The sequence below is a fragment of the Planococcus citri genome, chromosome 1 (assembly GCF_950023065.1).
Source record: "Planococcus citri chromosome 1, ihPlaCitr1.1, whole genome shotgun sequence".
Taxonomy (NCBI): domain Eukaryota; kingdom Metazoa; phylum Arthropoda; class Insecta; order Hemiptera; family Pseudococcidae; genus Planococcus; species Planococcus citri.
The window spans coordinates 41,521,464-41,541,579 of NC_088677.1; the positions used below are offsets into that span (position 1 = coordinate 41,521,464).

The 20,116-nt window shown below is 33.9% G+C and overlaps 1 protein-coding gene across 1 annotated transcript in view; it reads left to right on the top strand.

The window, feature by feature from the left end:
- cnc (cap-n-collar) overlaps positions 1–20,116 on the top strand; it is a 91,205-nt gene that overhangs the window by 1,701 nt on the left and 69,388 nt on the right. The window contains exon 2 of the mRNA XM_065344908.1: positions 413–974. Within this exon, the coding sequence (XP_065200980.1) occupies positions 513–974 (462 nt within the window). The 5' untranslated portion in view covers positions 413–512. The remainder of the gene's footprint in view (positions 1–412; positions 975–20,116) is intronic.

Below are 20,116 nucleotides of genomic sequence, written 5' to 3' on the forward strand. Positions count from 1 at the left end.
ACAAATTTAAATTATTTGTTTCTTTTCGTAATGCGGTCGACTGGTGTTTCATGTACGCCATGCTGCTCGTTTACAAATAAATAGTATACGTTTAGGGGGAAAACGTACATTGTTTTATTAATCACACCTGTTGTTGTGTTAATGAGTTCAGTAACTTGAAGTATGAACACATGATAAGTCATATTGTACCTATTGAATATGATCGTATTTTTGTACTTCGTTGTCTAGAGGTGCGCTTGCGCGTACATAGATTTTTATTTAAAATTATATTCGCACTGGCTAAATAAATCCCACAAATATCACGATTCTGTTTTTCTTATAATATGTATAATCAATCTTATCGACTAATTATGACTCGTTTTGTATTTGTTGTGCCAACCGAAAATTAATTCTTGTTAATTTGATGTTACAGAATGCGTTTTTTGGTGCATACCTCTCCGGAATCATTTCGATTCGAAATTCATTGAATTGGTGATTGATTGAGATTAATTTTTATAAAGTAACCCATTAAGATGTTCAATTTGAAGAAATATTTCACCGACGAATTATTGCAGGTCGCATTAATTCTTAGTTTACTGAGAATTGATCGACGCTCATTGGAGTACGATGTACCGGTAATTGGTATCGGTACCAATAATCTAACCAGTTCCTGGGATCAGTCTAATATTTTAGTCAGAAGAGAAGGAAATGTACATCCAAAAAGCATCGATTCTGTTTTACTCAACTATGAACAAGAAGTGTTCCACGAGTTAAACTCGTTAGGCAGATATAATACCATATTCGATAGCTTAATATCGAGGAATTTGACCGCATACTTGTTGAACGTCGATGAACAACGCACTACCGTCGAAACGAATGAAGAAGCTGCATCATCAGTTTCAACAACGACAAATTCAGAACCCCCTAGTGACTTGGACCCTCATCGAAAACATAACTCAAAAAAAGCCATAGATGATGACCAGTTATCACCAGAGGTAATATTATATATTTTTTATTTCTTCAATTAGTCGTAATATCGAATAAATGCACGTTCGACGATAATCTTGATTACCAATTTAACGGCGCGAAAATAATTTTAAACTTGAACCTGAATGAAGTTGGGTGTATGCACTTTTAGTAGGAGGTGTGTAGTCTCGGATTTTGATTTCTGAAAAAATAGAATTTCAGCAATACCAAAAGTAAAGCTTACATAGTTCACGATTACATACCTACTTGTTTAAATTACAATAATATTCATGAAGTCGGTTGCCGTGTCCTGAGAGTATTAAATAAATAGCGAAAGTTTACACGACGAACTCGTATTTTTCATTTTTTTTTTTCGTAATCTATTTTTTGAAAACAACGATGAAAACCTAATTAGTAAACGAGTTTTGTCTGATGTTGGGAATTAATTATTTTCAACAATATCACAATACGTAAGAAAGATACCTATCCAATTGTTTGACCGGCCAACTGCAACTGCCTTGTTCTACGATGATGTTTATATTCTAGTTTTGTCTACTCAAAAATATCCGTTATTAATATTACCTACTTCTGTTTATTAATAATGTTCAATTTATATTTAACAATTTTTCATTTATCTTATTTAGGCTTCGAGTTATGATCTAAAAACTTCAGTAATATTTTCATTATAACATTTTATAACAATAACAAAGTTCTTGACACGTTTTACATAGCTGGTACTGTACAGAAGACTCGCGTCTCGCTTCCCCTCGCTCGCCAATTCTGTATGCGTCTATCGTCTATGTATTTCGTATGCGAAAATACGTTTTTTTTTGTTTAGAAAATTTTTTGCTGTACAAATATTGTTTAATCCAAAGTACATAGAAAGTAAAAAAATCATGAAATCGTATTCAAAGTACCTATAGACTTTGTATGCTGATGTGCATGTACATCTTGGATTGATTGTAGAAGTATCACGTAAATCATTCTTTTTGTTATCATACCTTTTTGTATGGAAGAAGTGCTGCGTTTTAAATTAAATTACCTAGGTATTTCGTTTTAAAAAACTATACGCAACGACAAGTAATATTGATAGGTAGTAGGTAGTAGGTAGAGGTACATACAAGAGATCAAAGTGCTTCCACTTTCGTCTTTATTTCTTTCCTATCTCGTCTTTTGTCGCGCAGGTGTTCGGAAATGGGAACTAATGACCAAATCCGTAACGTAACAAGATATTTGAATTACATACATATTTATGCAAGAATTGAAATTAAACATCTACTTAGTTCATTCGATTTGTACTTTTAAAACAGAAAATCGTTGTGGATGTTTTTCGTAAAAGAGATTTCATCTTATAAAAAATTTCAACTGTGGGGTACTCGCTGCCAGCTCCTCTCTTCCCCTCTCATCAATCGCTCGACCTGGCTTTGCTGCGAGCAGGCTCTTATAATACGAAAATTTCTCCTAAATATAGCATTAAGTCGTATGAATACTCGATTGCAAGCGATTAAATTTGCAACTAATATAAGCTCATATAAGGCATGGATGAGTCATTCATGAAAGTAGGCCGCGTATCAATGTTGTTGTTCAGTGTTCACTCACTTGTCTTGTCGTTGAAAATGTAGTAAGTAAGTAGCTAAGTAGTAAGTACCTGAAACGAAAAACTGGAAACCAAATTACAAGCGAGTTGAATCGTCGCAATTGAAAATTTTCATTGGGGGTTATTACTCCGCGGTGTATATATGTAGTACTTAACGTTTATCTCAAGTGATTGATTGGATGGTGGGAATCACTTTGTTGATATCAATCGTACGTATTTATTTCCTTTATTGGTTTCGTTGTGAAAGAATTAACGTTGATGACCTTGTTATGTCCTTTATAAGTTCAAAATTTTTCTACTCTTTCTAAGGTATATTTACCTGAATAAGGTAGCCGGTAATGATTATGTATTCAGCACGTAATGGACGCGAGGTTGCCAAGTATTTAACATGGAATATATAAAGTAGCGAGCGTTTGATAAAAATTTAACTATAGCCGTTTACCCAAACGAAATCATAAGTATTACTTCTTAGTTCTTTTTTTTTCTCTCTTGGAAAACATTGCGAATCCATTAGTATCATTTGATAGGATGAGTACATAATACATACGTGCAAGTCCATGTACCTACCTGTGTACCTGTTTTCTGATATAAGTGATATACCACGCTCGTGTTTCTTTTCTTAAGTTCGGCAGTATCTATGTATCTACCTCTACCTATGTAATAGTTTCTCGTCTTCAGAATGTTTGCAATTGTATGATTTCATTGACATGTACTTGCTTGTGGTTGCTAGCTTACACATATGCTCGAGATGTGATAGATCATACCTATAATGAAGTTACTGAAACGATGACCTTATTCTAATGCCTCGTAAACTACCATCTAGGTGTTTTACATAAATTTCGAAGTTATTCTGGAATAGATTGCAATTTATTGATTTTTTTTTTGAGTGATGGAAGTTGAATATAATTTTGGGATTCGAATCTTTTTTATTTGAAATTATTCAATTTTTTTATTTTTCTGACCAATTTTTAAACAAATGAAAAAGTGCTGAGTCTAAAATTTTCAATTGTTTGGAATGTATAAGTAAAATATATTCGTAACCAAGTGAAATGAAAGTAATTACATACTCGTAGTTTAATTAATACGGTAATAGTTGCGTTTAGTAATGTACCAGCAAACAAGTTTCCGGAGGGGTTTTGCAGATAAGAAGTAGGTATCTACAATTTCGTATGAAGAGTCGTACATGGAAATAGGTAATGAGATGACTTTTAAACAAAACTTTTAAAATCTTTGATTATTATAAATTACAGAACAAGATGATTGTGTTTCTCTCGGAGGGGGAGGGCGGGGTGGGGCACGAGTGTGCCCCTGGATGCGAACTTCATTTCATTTGAAAATCAATGCCACCTTCATTTTTCTAATAAAATTCAGTTTGTGGAAAAATTGAAAAAATGAAGAAAAAAAACGATTCTTTATACTTACTTAAGTATTTTTTGACTACAGTAGCTTGACAGTTTTTCAAATCGATCTTTATTTTGAGTCAAATGATAACACTTGGGAGGCCCCACTGAAATTTGTTGAAACGGCATTTTTTGTATTGGATGGAAATCAAATTTTTAGCTGTCTTGATAGATTTTCACTCGTATCAAAAAAAAAAAATTGGCATTATTTGAAAGGCTCCATATTTGTTGAAATTGGTGAATTTTTGTTTTGTAAGCTCGATATCATTGACTGAAAACTTTGCATCAGTTTTACTGATGTAAGAAAGTGCGGTATCTATACTCGATTTCAAAAACAATTTTTCTGCTGTCATGATATTTTTTCTGGTTTGAATTTGCTTTATGCAAGTGCATAGTTTAAGGAGAGATGGCAAAATGAGACATCGGAGCAGATTGTTGTTTTTTTTTCTTTTTTATGACCCGTCAGACACATTCTGTGTTGTCCTTCTAAAAAAATATCAACTTCAAAGATGAATAAAAAACTGTAATAAAAAATTTAGCTGAAACAGATGTACTTTCTGCTACATATTTTAATTTCACATTTCACCTACTAATACTTTTTCAACGTTGAGTTCTTTATTTATAAATAAATATGTATGTACCACTCTTGCTTCTATACCACATCACCGAATACCTATTTATTTAGAATTGGATTGCATGATGGGTAAAATTACGAGGAAAATTTACATCGATTTTATTTTCGGTCAAAAGAAACCAGTTCTTGTCGATGTAAACGTTACGTTCGGCTAATAAAATTTAGCGCAATTGCGTATTAATTAGGATTCGAGTTTTTAAAACAAGAAAAACAAATTTTCTCGCTCGCGTTTTAATGACGCGATGTGCACGAGCAAATGCATCTATTTATTAGAGAGATTCCATCTTCGTCGCGCAATTTATTTTTAATACCTTTGTCAACTACTGGTAAATTTTCCGTTTTTCTTTAGTTTTAGGATTCCGAATATACTTGCTTTATATCGTTCATGCATCTGTGAAAGCGTTCGCGTGAACTGAAAATAGAATAATTTTCGGATTAACGTCCATCTGTCATTGCTTTGTTTATGAGATATTGTCACGGGTATTTTTCAGACATACCTATCGAAATCCGATGGATTCGTGAAAATATGCTCACTTCGAATAGCAGATGATTTGAGATTTTTCGCTGTTCGTTTTTTTTTCATTTTCTTTCGTGATTTGATGTATGTAACTTTAATTTATGAACTGAAATGCGTCGTAATAGATTCTAACGCGTGATTTCAATTTACAACGTTTACGTTCTTTATGGAGTATACCTACCTACGCGGATTATACGTCCTCTAAAAATGTCGTTAAATGTAAATGGTAGCAGTTTTCTTATTATCGAAGTCAGTCAGCAACGTTTGAACTAAACCTATCACCACTTTATTACCTGTTTGAGTTTTTTACTCATACTCTAACTTACTTTTTGAAATTTAAATTGTACCTTTCATTGGCTATGTTTTCGTTACGAGCTTTGCATTTGCAATAATATAACATACGTACCTACTACACTTACACTTAGCTACTTACTTCGTACTTGTATATTTTGTTTAGGGTGGTCCTTATTTTTGAAGTTGGGATTTTTTCCGCTCCCACCCCCTAAAGTGGTGACCTCGGGTGAGAAAATAATTCCCTATTTTTTATTTTTTCCATTTTCGAAAAATTCGGGCTGCGGTGGGCCCCTCAATTTTCAAAAATTTGAAAAAAACCTAATTCAAAGAAAAATTTTCGAAATTTTAAAATCTTGAGTTCCATCATCTCAAGAAGGTCCTTTTTGAATAAAAAAGCCTCTCATGGCGATTTTAGCCCCCTCCCATGAAAACCAAGCTGACCCCCCAGAATAGCTGAAATTCGTATATTATGTGAGATGTCCTAAAATTGGTGTTTTTTCGTCTTTCCTCCTTCCAACCCCACAAAGTTGTGTCCTTTGGTGAGAAAATAATTCCCTATTTTTTATTTTTTCCATTTTCAAAAAATTCGGGTTGCGGTGGGCCCCTCAATTTTCAAAAATTTGGAAAAAAAACAATTCAAAGAAAAATTTTTAAAATTTCAAAATTTCGAGTTCCATCGTCTCTAAAAGGTCCCTTTTGAGTAAAATAAACTCTCATGACAATTTTAGCCCCCTCCCATGAAACCAAGCTGACCCCACCAGAATAGCTGAAATTTGTATTTTAGCTTTTCTAGTGGGGTCAGCTTGGTTTTCATGGGAGGGGGCTAAAATTGTCATGAGAGTCTATTTTACTCAAAAGGGACCCTTTAGAGACGATGGAACTCGAAATTTTGAAATTTTAAAAATTTTTCTTTGAATTGTTTTTTTTCCAAATTTTTGAAAATTGAGAGGCCCACCGCAGCCCGAATTTTTCGAAAATGAAAAAATAAAAAATAGGGAATTATTTTCTCATCCGAGGTCACCACTTTAGGGGGTGGGAGCGGAAAAATCGCACATTTTTTTTTACCATGTAGTTAAGGACCACCCTAATTTTGTTATTAGTCAGAAGAGCGTAGCGAACAGTGGTTTCAAGGGGAGAGGGTCCCCTTTGTAAATTTTAAAAAGTTGAAAAAGTGGGCAATTTTGAGCGCACAAGTTGTCAGTTGGCAAGTTGAAGAATGCAATTTATTATAGTCGATATTGAAGCTGAAATGATTTCAGAAAAATTAAATTTTAACAATCAAATTTATGTTAAAAATGTTGCAAAAAATAGTATGCTGCATTTAAAAAAAAAAAAAACTTGAAAAAATGTGAGTTATTTGGAAAGTTGCGAAAATAAAACCTACAAAAATAGACGTTTTTTCATATTTTTTTAAACCAGTTTTTTCGAAAAATTTCTTCAGTTATCTAAAATAATCATACGATTTTCAGGAAAATTGAAGTAACATCGAATTTCGATTTTTTTTTAATGCCTAAAAATCTGGTTTTGCCCGCTCCTTGGAAAAATGCTGGCTATGCCTCTGGTCATAGTGGTCTAGTTACATACTCGTATTTTAGATTTTGAAGTTGACAACTTTATAGTTCGTTTTGGTTATAATTGGCATTTTGAAGATTTACCCCCCCTCCCCCTTAAAACCCGTTTTCTACGTCCCTGATTATTCGTATAAAGTGTAACGATTTATATGTGTGTGTTTTTTGATTTCTTTTATCCTTATCGTATGATATTTCTTTATATTTCATTTTATCGCGAAACTAATTACTATTAATCTCGAAAGGCTATAGGTGGATAAGTATGGTGAATTTGCCCCCGAGAGCTTCAGGGTTGATATTTGCATGGAAGGTTGGTACCCTTGAGCACCTTCCGTCACGAAAGTTTCAGACCCCCAGGACCCCCCGTTTTTGAGAAAGCCCCCCTTTTCTAAAATTACAATAAAATTTTTTTTCTCAGCCCCATGTGAACCGATTTTTTTAATTTTTTGGTATGTTGTAAACATCCATAAGAGGCATCCCCACAAAAAATTTCAACCCCCTCCCCCCATATTTTCCCTTCAAAATGGCGTTTTTTAGTTTTGTTTGCCCGTTTTAGCAATGATCATGATTCGGCACAAAAATGCGAATAGCATTTTTAAATGTATTTTTGACTCCTACAAAACATATATTTTTTTCAAAAAAAAATTTTTGGTGGGCCGTGGTCAAAAATTGAAAAAACCAACAGGGGGGTTAAAAATGGATTCTGGTGTAAATCATTGTTTTTGGTAAACAAGGTGTCGTTTCCATATGAATCGAACCCCCCGAACACGAATATGACGCCCAATCTTATGCTACCCTCATCCACACCCCTCCAGCGCCTCTGCCCCCTTCTCAATTTTTACTATATCAAAAGTTCAGCTATTTTCGTAATATTGGTGTCGTTTCCAAATGAATCGAACCCCCCGAACACGAATATGACGTCCAATTTTACGCTACCCTCATCCACACCCCTCCAAAGCCTTAGCCCCTTTCTCAATTTTTACTATACGAATACGAGTATTAAAAGTTGAGCTATTTTCGTAATGTTGGTATTGTTTCCATATGGATCGAACCCCCCGAACACGAATATGACGTCCAATTTTACGCTACCCTCATCCACACCCCTCCCCAGTGCGTCTGCCCCCAACTCAATTTTCACTATATTAAATATTGAGCTATTTTCATAATGTTGGTATCGTTTCCATATGAATCGATTCCTCCGAACACGAATATGAATTCCAATTTAGCTCTACTCTCATCCATCGCCTTTCAGGCTGCAGCCAGCTCGACAATTTTTATTATTTGAAATGCTAAACCTATTTTCATAATGCTGGGTGTCATTTTGGCACGAATGGAAACCTCGAAACTTGAATGTTAAAGTTTGAACCTTGCGATGGTCATTGTTTTACGAGTTTTCAACCTTCACGAAACATACTTTTAAAAGTAATAACAACCCGAGTAATTATTTGTAGAAGATTGATCAGAGTTAGTGAAAACATTTATGGTTTAGGTGGGAGCGGAGGCACTGTATAGGGTTGTGGTTGAGGTTAGCATAAAATTGGACTTCATATTCGTATTCGGGGTGTTAGATTCATATGGAAACGACACCAACATTTTGAAAATATCTGAACTTTCAATATGTAGTGAAAATTGAGTTGGGGCAGAGGCACTCGAGGGGTGTGGATAAGAGTAGCATAAAATTGGACGTCATATTCGTGTTCGGAGTGTTCGACTCATATGGAACCAATACCAACATTACGAAAATATCTGAACTTTCAATATAGTGAAAATTGAGTTGGGGGCAGACGCACTGGGGAGGGGTGTGGATGAGGGTAGCAAAAAATTGGAATTCATATTCGTGTTCGGAGGAATCGATTCATATGGAAACGATACCAACATTATGAAAATAGCTCAATATTTAATATAGTGAAAATTGAGTTGGGGGCAGACGCACTGGGGAGGGGTGTGGATGAGGGTAGCGTAAAATTGGACGTCATATTCGTGTTCGGGGGGTTCGATCCATATGGAAACAATACCAACATTACGAAAATAGCTCAACTTTTAATACTCGTATTCGTATAGTAAAAATTGAGAAAGGGGCTAAGGCTTTGGAGGGGTGTGGATGAGGGTAGCGTAAAATTGGACGTCATATTCGTGTTCGGGGGGTTCGATTCATTTGGAAACGACACCAATATTACGAAAATAGCTGAACTTTTGATATAGTAAAAATTGAGAAGGGGGCAGAGGCGCTGGAGGGGTGTGGATGAGGGTAGCATAAGATTGGGCGTCATATTCGTGTTCGGGGGGTTCGATTCATATGGAAACGACACCTTGTTTACCAAAAACAATGATTTACACCAGAATCCATTTTTAACCCCCCTGTTGGTTTTTTCAATTTTTGACCACGGCCCACCAAAAATTTTTTTTTGAAAAAAATATATGTTTTGTAGGAGTCAAAAATACATTTAAAAATGCTATTCGCATTTTTGTGCCGAATCATGATCATTGCTAAAACGGGCAAACAAAACTAAAAAACGCCATTTTGAAGGGAAAATATGGGGGGAGGGGGTTGAAATTTTTTGTGGGGATGCCTCTTATGGATGTTTACAACATACCAAAAAATTAAAAAAATCGGTTCACATGGGGCTGAGAAAAAAAATTTTATTGTAATTTTAGAAAAGGGGGGCTTTCTCAAAAACGGGGGGTCCTGGGGGTCTGAAACTTTCGTGACGGAAGGTGCTCAAGGGTACCAACCTTCCATGCAAATATCAACCCTGAAGCTCTCGGGGGCAAATTCACCATACTTATCCACCTATAGCCTTTCTATATTACGACTGTATATAAACATGAGTCATAACATCTCCCTACGCCTCTGTTTTTCCAAATCACATGCTGTAGTACTCGTATGCTGATGAAATTATTTGCGAATTTTCCCAAATGGTTGCTAAGACGCAGGCGATGACGCAGATGTGATTATGGTAGTGTTCTTAAAACGCCTAATAATAAATTTGGTTATTTCAACGATGACTCGCTTTGTCCGCAAAGCTGGAGTCATTGAACGACCTTGAATTGGCGTTGCACTCTTGAGTGTTTCGTGAACTTCTTCTTGGCGTTTTTCTCGGTATCGTTTTCGAGTAGGTGGTTTTTCTGGCGCGGCGTAATCTGTTTTGAGTACGATAAATAGCACGTGTTTGAAAGAGAACGTATGTAATATGTACCTACGTATGTAGATGTGCATACGTGTAAATACTCGTAATTTTTTTTAAATACCGTCTCGAAAACAATTTTTGCAAATTGTTGGGATTTTGAATAATACATATAATTTGATACCTCGTAATTACACGCTTTGAGAATTAGTTATTTTCCCCCGAATTTTCAACAATATTAGTAGGTACGATTTAGTTCGTTACTTCTCAAAATTCATTACAATTTTGTTGTAATCGAACTTTTTCGAATTCTCAATTAACTTGATGATAATACGTATTACATGAAATATTGACATACACGTGTTGCTTTTTAGAAATCATCATGTGGATTTTTTTCGAACTGATGAAAGCGTTTTTCGATTAAGTTTATTGATAGTGATAGCAATTCCTCGAGACGTACACATAGTAGAATGAGGTACCTACCCGTAATTGACTACTTGAAAATTGCCTTATACGCGGAACTACGGAACATGCTACATTTTTCGATTTCAATGACCGCTTACCTTGAAATTTAATTTCTGTGGGTTGTAAACAATGTCAACCGCGTTGACTACGCACGAATTGATGATTGTTTCACAGACAACAGAAGTGATCGTGAACAACGAACTAAATTTTTTAGCCTGATTTCTGTGTAGGTACTTGGAACATATTTGCGACTCAAATGAGTTGAATCGTCGTCAAACTGATTAGATTATCAGAAAAATTGAAACAAATCAGTACCAACATTAATTCTTGGGAAAAGGATGAGCGATAAAGTTATATGTAACATCTCAAATGAATATACTAACTCGAAATCGTATCAATTTTTTTCATTTCAAAATTTATCCTGACAAGGGAAGTATCGCAATTTACACAGAAATTTTTGGACCAAACTGAAAAAAAAAATCAGTGGGTACAAAAATATATCGGTAGATCAGATTTCAAACTTTGAATGTAATTTTTCAATTTTTGAAAACTTTTTGAAAATTTGAATTTATTTCATCAAAAAAATCAAAATTCTATCAAATTCATGTTGGAAACTGTAATTCGGTTTGTGTCTTGTGTTTACATTACACCTTTTACACCTTCAGAACTGACTCGGCGGTGAATTTACATCGTTCAGAAGTCCCCAGAAAATATTTGAACTTTCCAGTTAAGGAGAAATCATCATTGAAAAGGCGGTGATAAAATTCATCATCTACATTCTACAAACGTGATTGTTTTTAATTTATTTTATTTCCTTATTAATTTTAGTACTAATTTTTGACGTGTTTCTTTTGACATGTTCAAATTTAATTTTATCCAGTGAATATTTCATTCAAATATTCGCTGAAGCTTCCAAAACATCGAAAATCCATGTACTAATTGTTTTATAAAATCGAAAGCTGAGCTAAAATACGCTAAATTTCAGTTTCTTACGTCCACATGTTCCTTCAAATGCAGAACTTTTCATTTAAAAAAGAAATGATTAATCCTGAAAAAGATTTTTTGAATTTGAACCAGCAAGAACGAATTATAAATTTTTATGCAAGCGTATCAGCAATCAAAAGGATCACAAAGCTAGTAAATCTGAGTTTGTAGGTGCTTCATTTCATTTTATGCCTTTTTATGACGATTTTTCCAAAACTGAGAAATCCAAAATATTGCGTCGAAAGCTCATAAACACATCGAAACTATGTATCATTTACCGATTCGGGAATCGCAATGGGGTGAAATGCGTGTAAACCAAATTTCAGAATTATGCATCAAATTGATCAAACTTCTAATTTTATATGAGAACCGCGTCAGAAATCGTGAAATGAAATTCAACGCATATAGGGCTGACAAAAGGTCAGTTCTAAACACCAGTGTTAACAGAATCTATGTCGTTTACTGACTTTTGATCATGGGAGGAATTTAAAAATTGTAAACTGAAGACTAGGTATTCTAATACATAAGTAGTTTTTCAAAACTACTGAGTTATAAAGGTTTAAATTATTGATTTGTAAAAAATTTTCAACGTTCTCAAATCAATTGTTGATTGACGGGAAGTATTGTGAAAGATTGGGAACAAAGTAAAATGAATACTCGCGATACAAAAGTATATATTCAATATTCATTCATTTCAAATCGCTGTAAGTTTATTTTTGTAAGTAGTTCCTAAAAAAATCTTGCAACTCGATGAAGAGGACGTATAATTTGATCTAACATGGTTATTTTTGAATTTTCTGAATCGTGATATCAAAATAAAATTTTGAATTTCAATTTATAATTTTCATCGCGTCACATAAACAACTCCGTTGAGAGAAGAGAATTATGGATATTCGCCCAAATTCGTCGATATCTAGGGCAAGTAATGATTTATTTCGCAAAATATACCCGTTTATTATTAAACAAAGCGCTGGTCTTCTCACAGCAATTTTTTTTATTTGGGTCTATAAAAATCACAACGACACTATAGGCAAAGTACGGTATTTGTTTACATAACTTGGCATTCTGGGGTTAATGACAGTTTTATTGTAATAACCAAGACAGTAATTTGCCAAAAGTTGAATTTCAAGTTGCTTTAGTTTGAGGGTCAGCGTCACGGCGTAATTTTTTGGGAATTTGGCCAAAATTCATTAGCCCCGTGGCTTTGACCTACTATTTGGAAAAGTTGACGTTGTTTCAAAATTAACATCGTGTTAGAATTTTTTTTAGTTCGAGATTGAGCAATATGTTTAAATTTTTAAGCGTGTGCGTTTTATTTTCGGAGTTACGATAACATTTTCTTTGTTGTCGTCAAGTATACCATGGAACATAGAGGTCATGAACAAAATTTTTTTATTGCACGTTCAAATTTTTTTTGCTCTCAGTGTTCGCGCGGATAAAAATGAATTACGATTTGAAAATTGATACGCCGCGCTGATTCGACAGGTTCAACGGGGATAAACTACATACATAAGTATATTTGGCTTTTTAGAATGAGTTAAGTGTGTTACGAGTATCATAAATTATAGTGTGGGCTAAGTATTTAATCAGACATCACTGAAGTGTTGTAGTGAACAAATTGTCAAGTTTTACAAATGTTTATTAAATACTTGAATAATTTTCTCCTGTATTTTTTTTTTTTTTTTTCAATGTTTCTAAAATTGTTCTTTGTCCTTTTAAAAGTAAAATTCATTTTCACATGTGATTAATTTTAATTTGTCCTCCCTTTTTTATAGGTTTTAGGAGGAATTCATCATTATTCATTAACAAATTTTCTGATAATTCAAAATTTCTATCAACTTCACAGCTTCAGATTCTGGTTCTACGAATATGTTGAATCAGTTTTTTCCGTTGTAGTGTTAGAAAAGCGTTTAATGGCTTCTGTAATCGAACACATGAGAGCACTTTTGATAAACGTTAAAACTTTATGATAATTACAAACTGTGGTTTGCGTAACCACATCCGTTTTTATTGTTTACGTACTTAATCATTAAGCATTTTCTTACGTTTTTTCAAAATTTAAGTATATTAAATTCTATTGTGATGCAGACATGCAGATACATTGTACGTATGCTGAAAAAATCACATTTCCTTATAAAAAAATTGATATTTTTTTTATCGTCGCATAAATATTTTAGGGTGTACATAAAAAAATTTATGGCATTTCAAACGTACGTAAACGTATCTTTGTAATATCGATGATCGCAAAAGAAATCACTGCATCTGACGAAATGCGAGAAAAATTAAACAAAGATGGATGAAAAGGCAACGCGAAAAAACTTTCTCGTCTTTACTTTCGAATGCTTTAATTTATTTTTTTATTTTTCTCAAAATTCAATTTTAAAAAATATAAAAATGAAAATGTATGTTGAAAGAAGCCACCAATTATTACCAACTCGAAAAAAATGTAACATAAGCTTACAAATATAAGTAATTGACTCTTCTTCATGAACCCTAGCAAAGGTAATATACCACAAATTTGTGTTTATGTGGGCTGTACGATGGTATCAGGAACAAAACTAGTATTATTGAGTTCAAAATTTTTGAAATATTGACAATGAGGACCAAAAAATTGATTGAACAGCAAAGGGTCATTCCATGCCAAATCGGCGGATTTTTGCACGAGGGTTCTTCGATTTTTTTCAAAATCAGATCTTGTGTAGAGGTCATCAAACGATGACGAATGACGCAAACCGGACATTTTTTCGATTTTTTTTTGACGGAGCTGTGGCGCTTCAAAGTTCTCCAAAATGGCTGAAAATGGAAAATTTCAGTTGCGAATTGCTCCAGTTGTACGTGGTATAGAATTTTGAACTTTTTTTCAAATTGTAGTACTTTGAGAGGGTAATCGACGAATTATGTCAAAATCAGTGTTGCCACTTTCTGAAACCTAAAAAACTCGATTTGAAAACTTATAATTTAAATATAACCACGATGTCCACCAGTAAAAATTCTGAAAAAATTCTCAGTTTTAGTCCTTTTTATGTAGAATAACATATCAAAAAATTGGAGCGGCATTTTTTTTCATTTTCGACAAAAAAAAATTACAAGTTTTATTTTCATTGCAAAAGTACCATCAGAAACCTAAAAAATGAAAATTTTTGCATTTTTGAAATATTTTATCAATGTGTGGACGAATGTGTGAGAAAAATCCCCGTCACCCCAATTTTTTAACGGCGACGACATTTTTTCAATACATTTCACTCTTAAAATAAAATTATAGCACGAAAAATGTCAGTTCGTTGACAAATTGGGGTGAGGGGGATTTTTTTCACATATTCGTCTACACATTGATAAAATATTTCAAAAATGCAAAAATTTTCATTTTTTAGGTTTCTGATGGTACTTTTGCAATGAAAATAGAACTTGTAATTTTTTTTTGCCGAAAATTTAAAAAAATGCCGCTCCAATTTTTTGATATGTTATTCTACATAAAAAGGACTAAAACTGAGAATTTTTTCAGAATTTTTACTGGTGGACATCGTGGTTATATTTAAATTATAAGTTTTCAAATCGAGTTTTTTAGGTTTCAGAAAGTGGCAACACTGATTTTGACATAATTCGTCGATTACCCTCTTAAAGAGCTTTATACCCTCTCAAAGTACTATAATTTGAAAAAAAGTTCAAAATTCTATACCACGTACAACTGGAGCAATTCGCAACTGAAATTTTCCATTTTCGGCCATTTTGGAGAACTTTGAAGCGCCACAGCTCCGTCAAAAAAAATCGAAAAAATGTCCGGTTTACGTCATTCGTCATCGTTTGATGACCTCTACACAAGATCTGATTTTGAAAAAAATCGAAGAACCCTCGTGCAAAAATCCGCCGATTTGGCATGGAATGACCCCAATAGCTTTTCAATATGACTCACCAAATTTTGAAGCCGCAACTTCGAAATATTTATCAAAATCTGGCCATTGGTCATTAGTTCATTACTCATTATTGAATGATATTAATAATTCACTTTTTAAAATAAATTTCAGTGTAAAAATGAATAAAAACTACTCTCAAGTATTCAAAAGAGTAAAAATAGTCAAAAAATTCCGAATAATGCATTCTTCGAATATTCATCGTTTTTAGATTAGTGAATCTTGTTTTGGAACCACTGAATGCGGTTTTTGAGTTTTCAGCCCATTATCATTTTTAAATGCTGATGAACAGGGCTCGGATATTCTTTCTCTAAAAAATCCAAAATATGCGCTTAAATATTCCCTAAAAAATGCCAAAATATGCTTTAAAAAGTAAAAATATTCCCTAACGATATGGGCATTGTTTTACAGGAAAAATCAATTTCTATACGATTTTAGTTATATTGTTGTGTAATCAAGAATTCACGAACAAAAATGCAAAACAGAGCGTTATAAAATCACGAAAAGGTAATTCTAATTCTGAGCAAAAAAAAAAGTATTAGGTAGGAGTGAGCTATTGCCAGTTTTAAAAATTTTGCGGGGAAACAATTAAAAATAGCCAAATACTAATTTGATGCAAAAATTTGAAATTGAGCAAAATATTCCCTAAAAATCGCTAAAAAACGTAAAATATGCTCTAAAAACGCAAAATATTCCCTAAAAAATGCCAAAATATGCTTTTATATGCTTTTATGGTGAAATATGCCAAAATATGCTCTAACAAATTAGGCTCATTTTACTTGAAATTTCATGAATCGTGGAGATAATTGAAAAATTCCCTATCCCCTATGCATACAGAAAATATGCTCCAGCATAAAACTCCGAGCCCTGCTGATGAAGCTATAGGGTGGTTTTTGTACATTTTTAACCTAAGGCTACATAAACAAGATTTCTATCAGAAATGTTTACACAATTGTAAATGAGACACGATATTCCAAAGTGGCCTTTGGGACATTTCTTTTTTCAGCACGTTTTTTGATCTCTCTGTGGCCCGCAATACTCCAAAATCGATCAATATGTTGCCTAGTTGCCAATGAGAGACAAAATCAATTGTCAAAGGTGTATTTTAGTGATGGGCACCTCATTGGCATTATTTAGTAAGCGCATGTAGGTATCAGATTTTTTCATTACTCCGAAAAAGTCTGAAAAATGGACGGAGACCGTTTTGGAATATCATTCCTCAAATCATAAGAGTATCAAAATTTGCCGAACGTTTTTTGTTTTTGTTTTTTTGATAATTTTAAATTCTACACAAGTTTTACCAGTTTTCATGCAATTCCTTTGAATGAGAAAAAGAAATACTTTATCTATGTTTTTATTTTTAACATGATACATATGTATTTTTCTACATTTTCAATACTCAATTCGTAATTCATAATTATCAAAACACATACTCGCCGAGAACTGAGAAAAAAATCTGTCTTCAAACAGTAGGTTGTTGTTGTGACAAGATTCATTTTTCCTTGTTAAAAAACGATAGGCAACTTATTTGACAGGAATTTCGGAGAATCAATAGAAAACATCAAACAAAATGATATTTACGTTGTAGGCTAATGCGTCAATTAAACATCTTAAAGGTCGCTATACAATTCTTTTGTTTTCCGTTCGCAAAAAATTTCCACTTCTTTTCTAATTTTAACCGAGCGTTGTTTTATTCGTCTTAAATTCATCGTTCAGCGGGGCAATTTGTTTCAAGATTATAATTTTAGATCGTGTCAGTTATGTAGAGAATTTGAGGAATTTCAACGATAGATATTATGCGGTTGTGTCTATACAAACACGATGTTTGTTATTTTTATACGAGCATTTTCCGCTGATTGAAGGAAATGCATAAAATTTACCACACTCGACTCGATGTAAAACAATAGAGCGTTGATTATTACGAATATAATAATTTTACCTTGATGTATGTTCGAGTATATAAGGTAATGTTTTCCGTAAACATGTGACGATAACTCGGAACTGTATGGAGGAGATACACTCTACCTAGCATTTTTACTGCGCGAATGCACTTAGTTTTTATATGGCGATAAAATAAATAATGAAAATTACCTAGTAACGATTTTTTCGTCTTCTTGTGCGATTGGAAATCGTTTCGTATTCATTATGTACCTATTAATCGCGCCACGATGTTCAAAAAACTACCCACGTTGTTGATTTACGTTGTAGCTTCGAATTTTCACATCAAAAATTACACCGAACTTATTCACGATGAATAGTTTTTTGAACAGTGCTGAAATTGCGGCTGAAAACATCGTCGTTGATGATATTACATTTTTAAAGAAGAGCAGTTGCAGTACGATGGAAAACGAGAGCCCTGCCGCCACCAAACTCGAGAGCAATGTAAAAATAGCCGATGGTGATTCTAAATCTACGAGTTATTATTCGAGACATCAATCGTGGAAGAAGAAATCGTTCGCCGATATTGTTAGAAAATCATGCGACGCAATTGAAAATCCAAGGGTTGCTGATTCTTGCGGCGATATTGGAAATGAAACTTGCAGTACGAGCGGATCGTGTTTATCGAACTGCGGCCAGCTATTCGACTCGATCGATAATATTTCGGTCAGATCAGTGCTGGAAAGCTTATTTAAAGAACCTGCTGAAAATTCAGACCATCAATTGGACGATTTGATGAAAGTAAATTACGCACCTAGAATGAACGAAACCTCAACTGCGGTTGATAGGGCACAAAGTAGCTTCTTCGATAAGAAGAGCCCTGTGCACGTCGGGTCCATACTGAAGAATATTTTTCACGAAGATAAATCGTGTATAAAAGAAGAAACTAACGAGAATGGCAATGTTTTCAATTTTCGATACAATTTATCGGATTTATTGTACGAGCGACCAAAGTCATCGGAATCGTCGCTACAACCCTCGACATACTTCGTATGTCCTCGCTGCGGAGAGGTTACGAACTTGAATACAAACGATCTTGAAGGTTTAGGATCCGTAGGTGATCGCTGTTTGACCAATTTTCGACGATTTCGTAAAGGTCAAAAAACCGAATGCGGTAATCGTCGCAATGATGGTTGGACGCCAGATTACTCTTGGGGTGGCAGATCTCGATACAGTTTCTCATCTCAGAATCCATTCAACGGGTTGAATCAGAAAAAAAGAAATCGGTACAGTAAGGAACCCAGGAGAGAGGGAAACTTTTCTTTTAATTAAATAAATGTGATGCGATCGTTCGTCTTTGAAATTTATTATTTTTCGATGAAATTTCCACGTATTCGCTTGTGACTGTTGGTGGAGGAATTTTTGAAAGGCCAACTGTACCATCACTTATGCCAAGATTTTCATTCTTTAAAAAAAATGAAAAATGTTAGCCCAGACGAAATCGAAAGAGCGTCGAAAAATGCGTCACCAGGCAAAATTATTTCCTGTCCTGAATTTCATTTCTAAATCTATCGATAGTACATACCTACTTAAATTTTTGAATATTCGTTCCATTTTCCACTTTGAAACCATTTCAAAGCCTCCAGCTTGGATTTTCCTGATAATCCGTTGAAAAACCCCATTAAAATGTAAATTTTTGCCGAGATTTTGAAAAATCCAAAAATCCGCTTGGGGCCTCAAAATGGCTCAAAACTACGGACAATCGATTTACGTAGGTTGTTAAAAATACTGTATAGTAAAATTTTAGCGCTTCAACACATTTCATCAACCAAAATGCATTGGAAATTGTTAATTTAAAAAAAAAGCTTCTACTTCTCAGAATTTTTCCCTTACAATTTATGAATTACCTACATACTTACAGTTCTTTTGAAGACTCGCATTTGAACGTCTCTTTGCTTTTCTTTCGTTGCCTCGTCACGTTCCCAGCCATGTGACAATTCTTACCGTTCGATTAATATAGTCGCATAACGCATAACATTCGGAATATGCGACGATGAGACGGCGCCTTCAAATACTTTGGTTATGTGATTCTATTAACGTGTCGTCAACATTAACATTTTCTAGCGTGTTCAGTCGTGTAAAAACATTCCAACAATGTTTACAATTTAAAATTTGAATTATGGTTGAAAAAAAAACACATTCGTCATATTTTTATTCCTCCAAACAACCTTAATGATTAGGAATGGTGACATTTGAAGAAGATGTTCGCGTGTGGCCTAACATCGATGTCATTAGTGCGCTATTAAAGTGCATTTGAAGATATTAACCGCATAGGTTTAACCTTTTTCTTGGAAAAAACATTTTTTTCTCTGTTTGTTACTGATCGTTATGTACAAAAGGACACTGTTGCATTGTTCGCTATCGAATATATCTCCGATCTTTGATCCTCGATCATTATTTATCCTTCTTTCTGTTATGCTTGTAACCGCAGTGCACGTACCTAGACCTACACAAGTAGTGGGTGACTTTTTACTTTCTTTTTTTCTCCACTTTGAAAAAATCATTGTCATTTTCGAAAATTAAAGAGAATTCTACGTTTATTTTGAAAACGATTTGGATTCTTGGGTAGTTTAGTACGGAAAGTGTTGGTGCATGGTTTTGATCGCGGAATCGTTTTGTTTGGTATCAAGTGTCCGATTTTGGTTCGGGATAATTTTTTGTGTAAATTTTATGTACATGATTTGCGATACATCTGTGTAACTATGAGAAGTTTTTCGGTTCGATGTAGTCTCACGTCACAT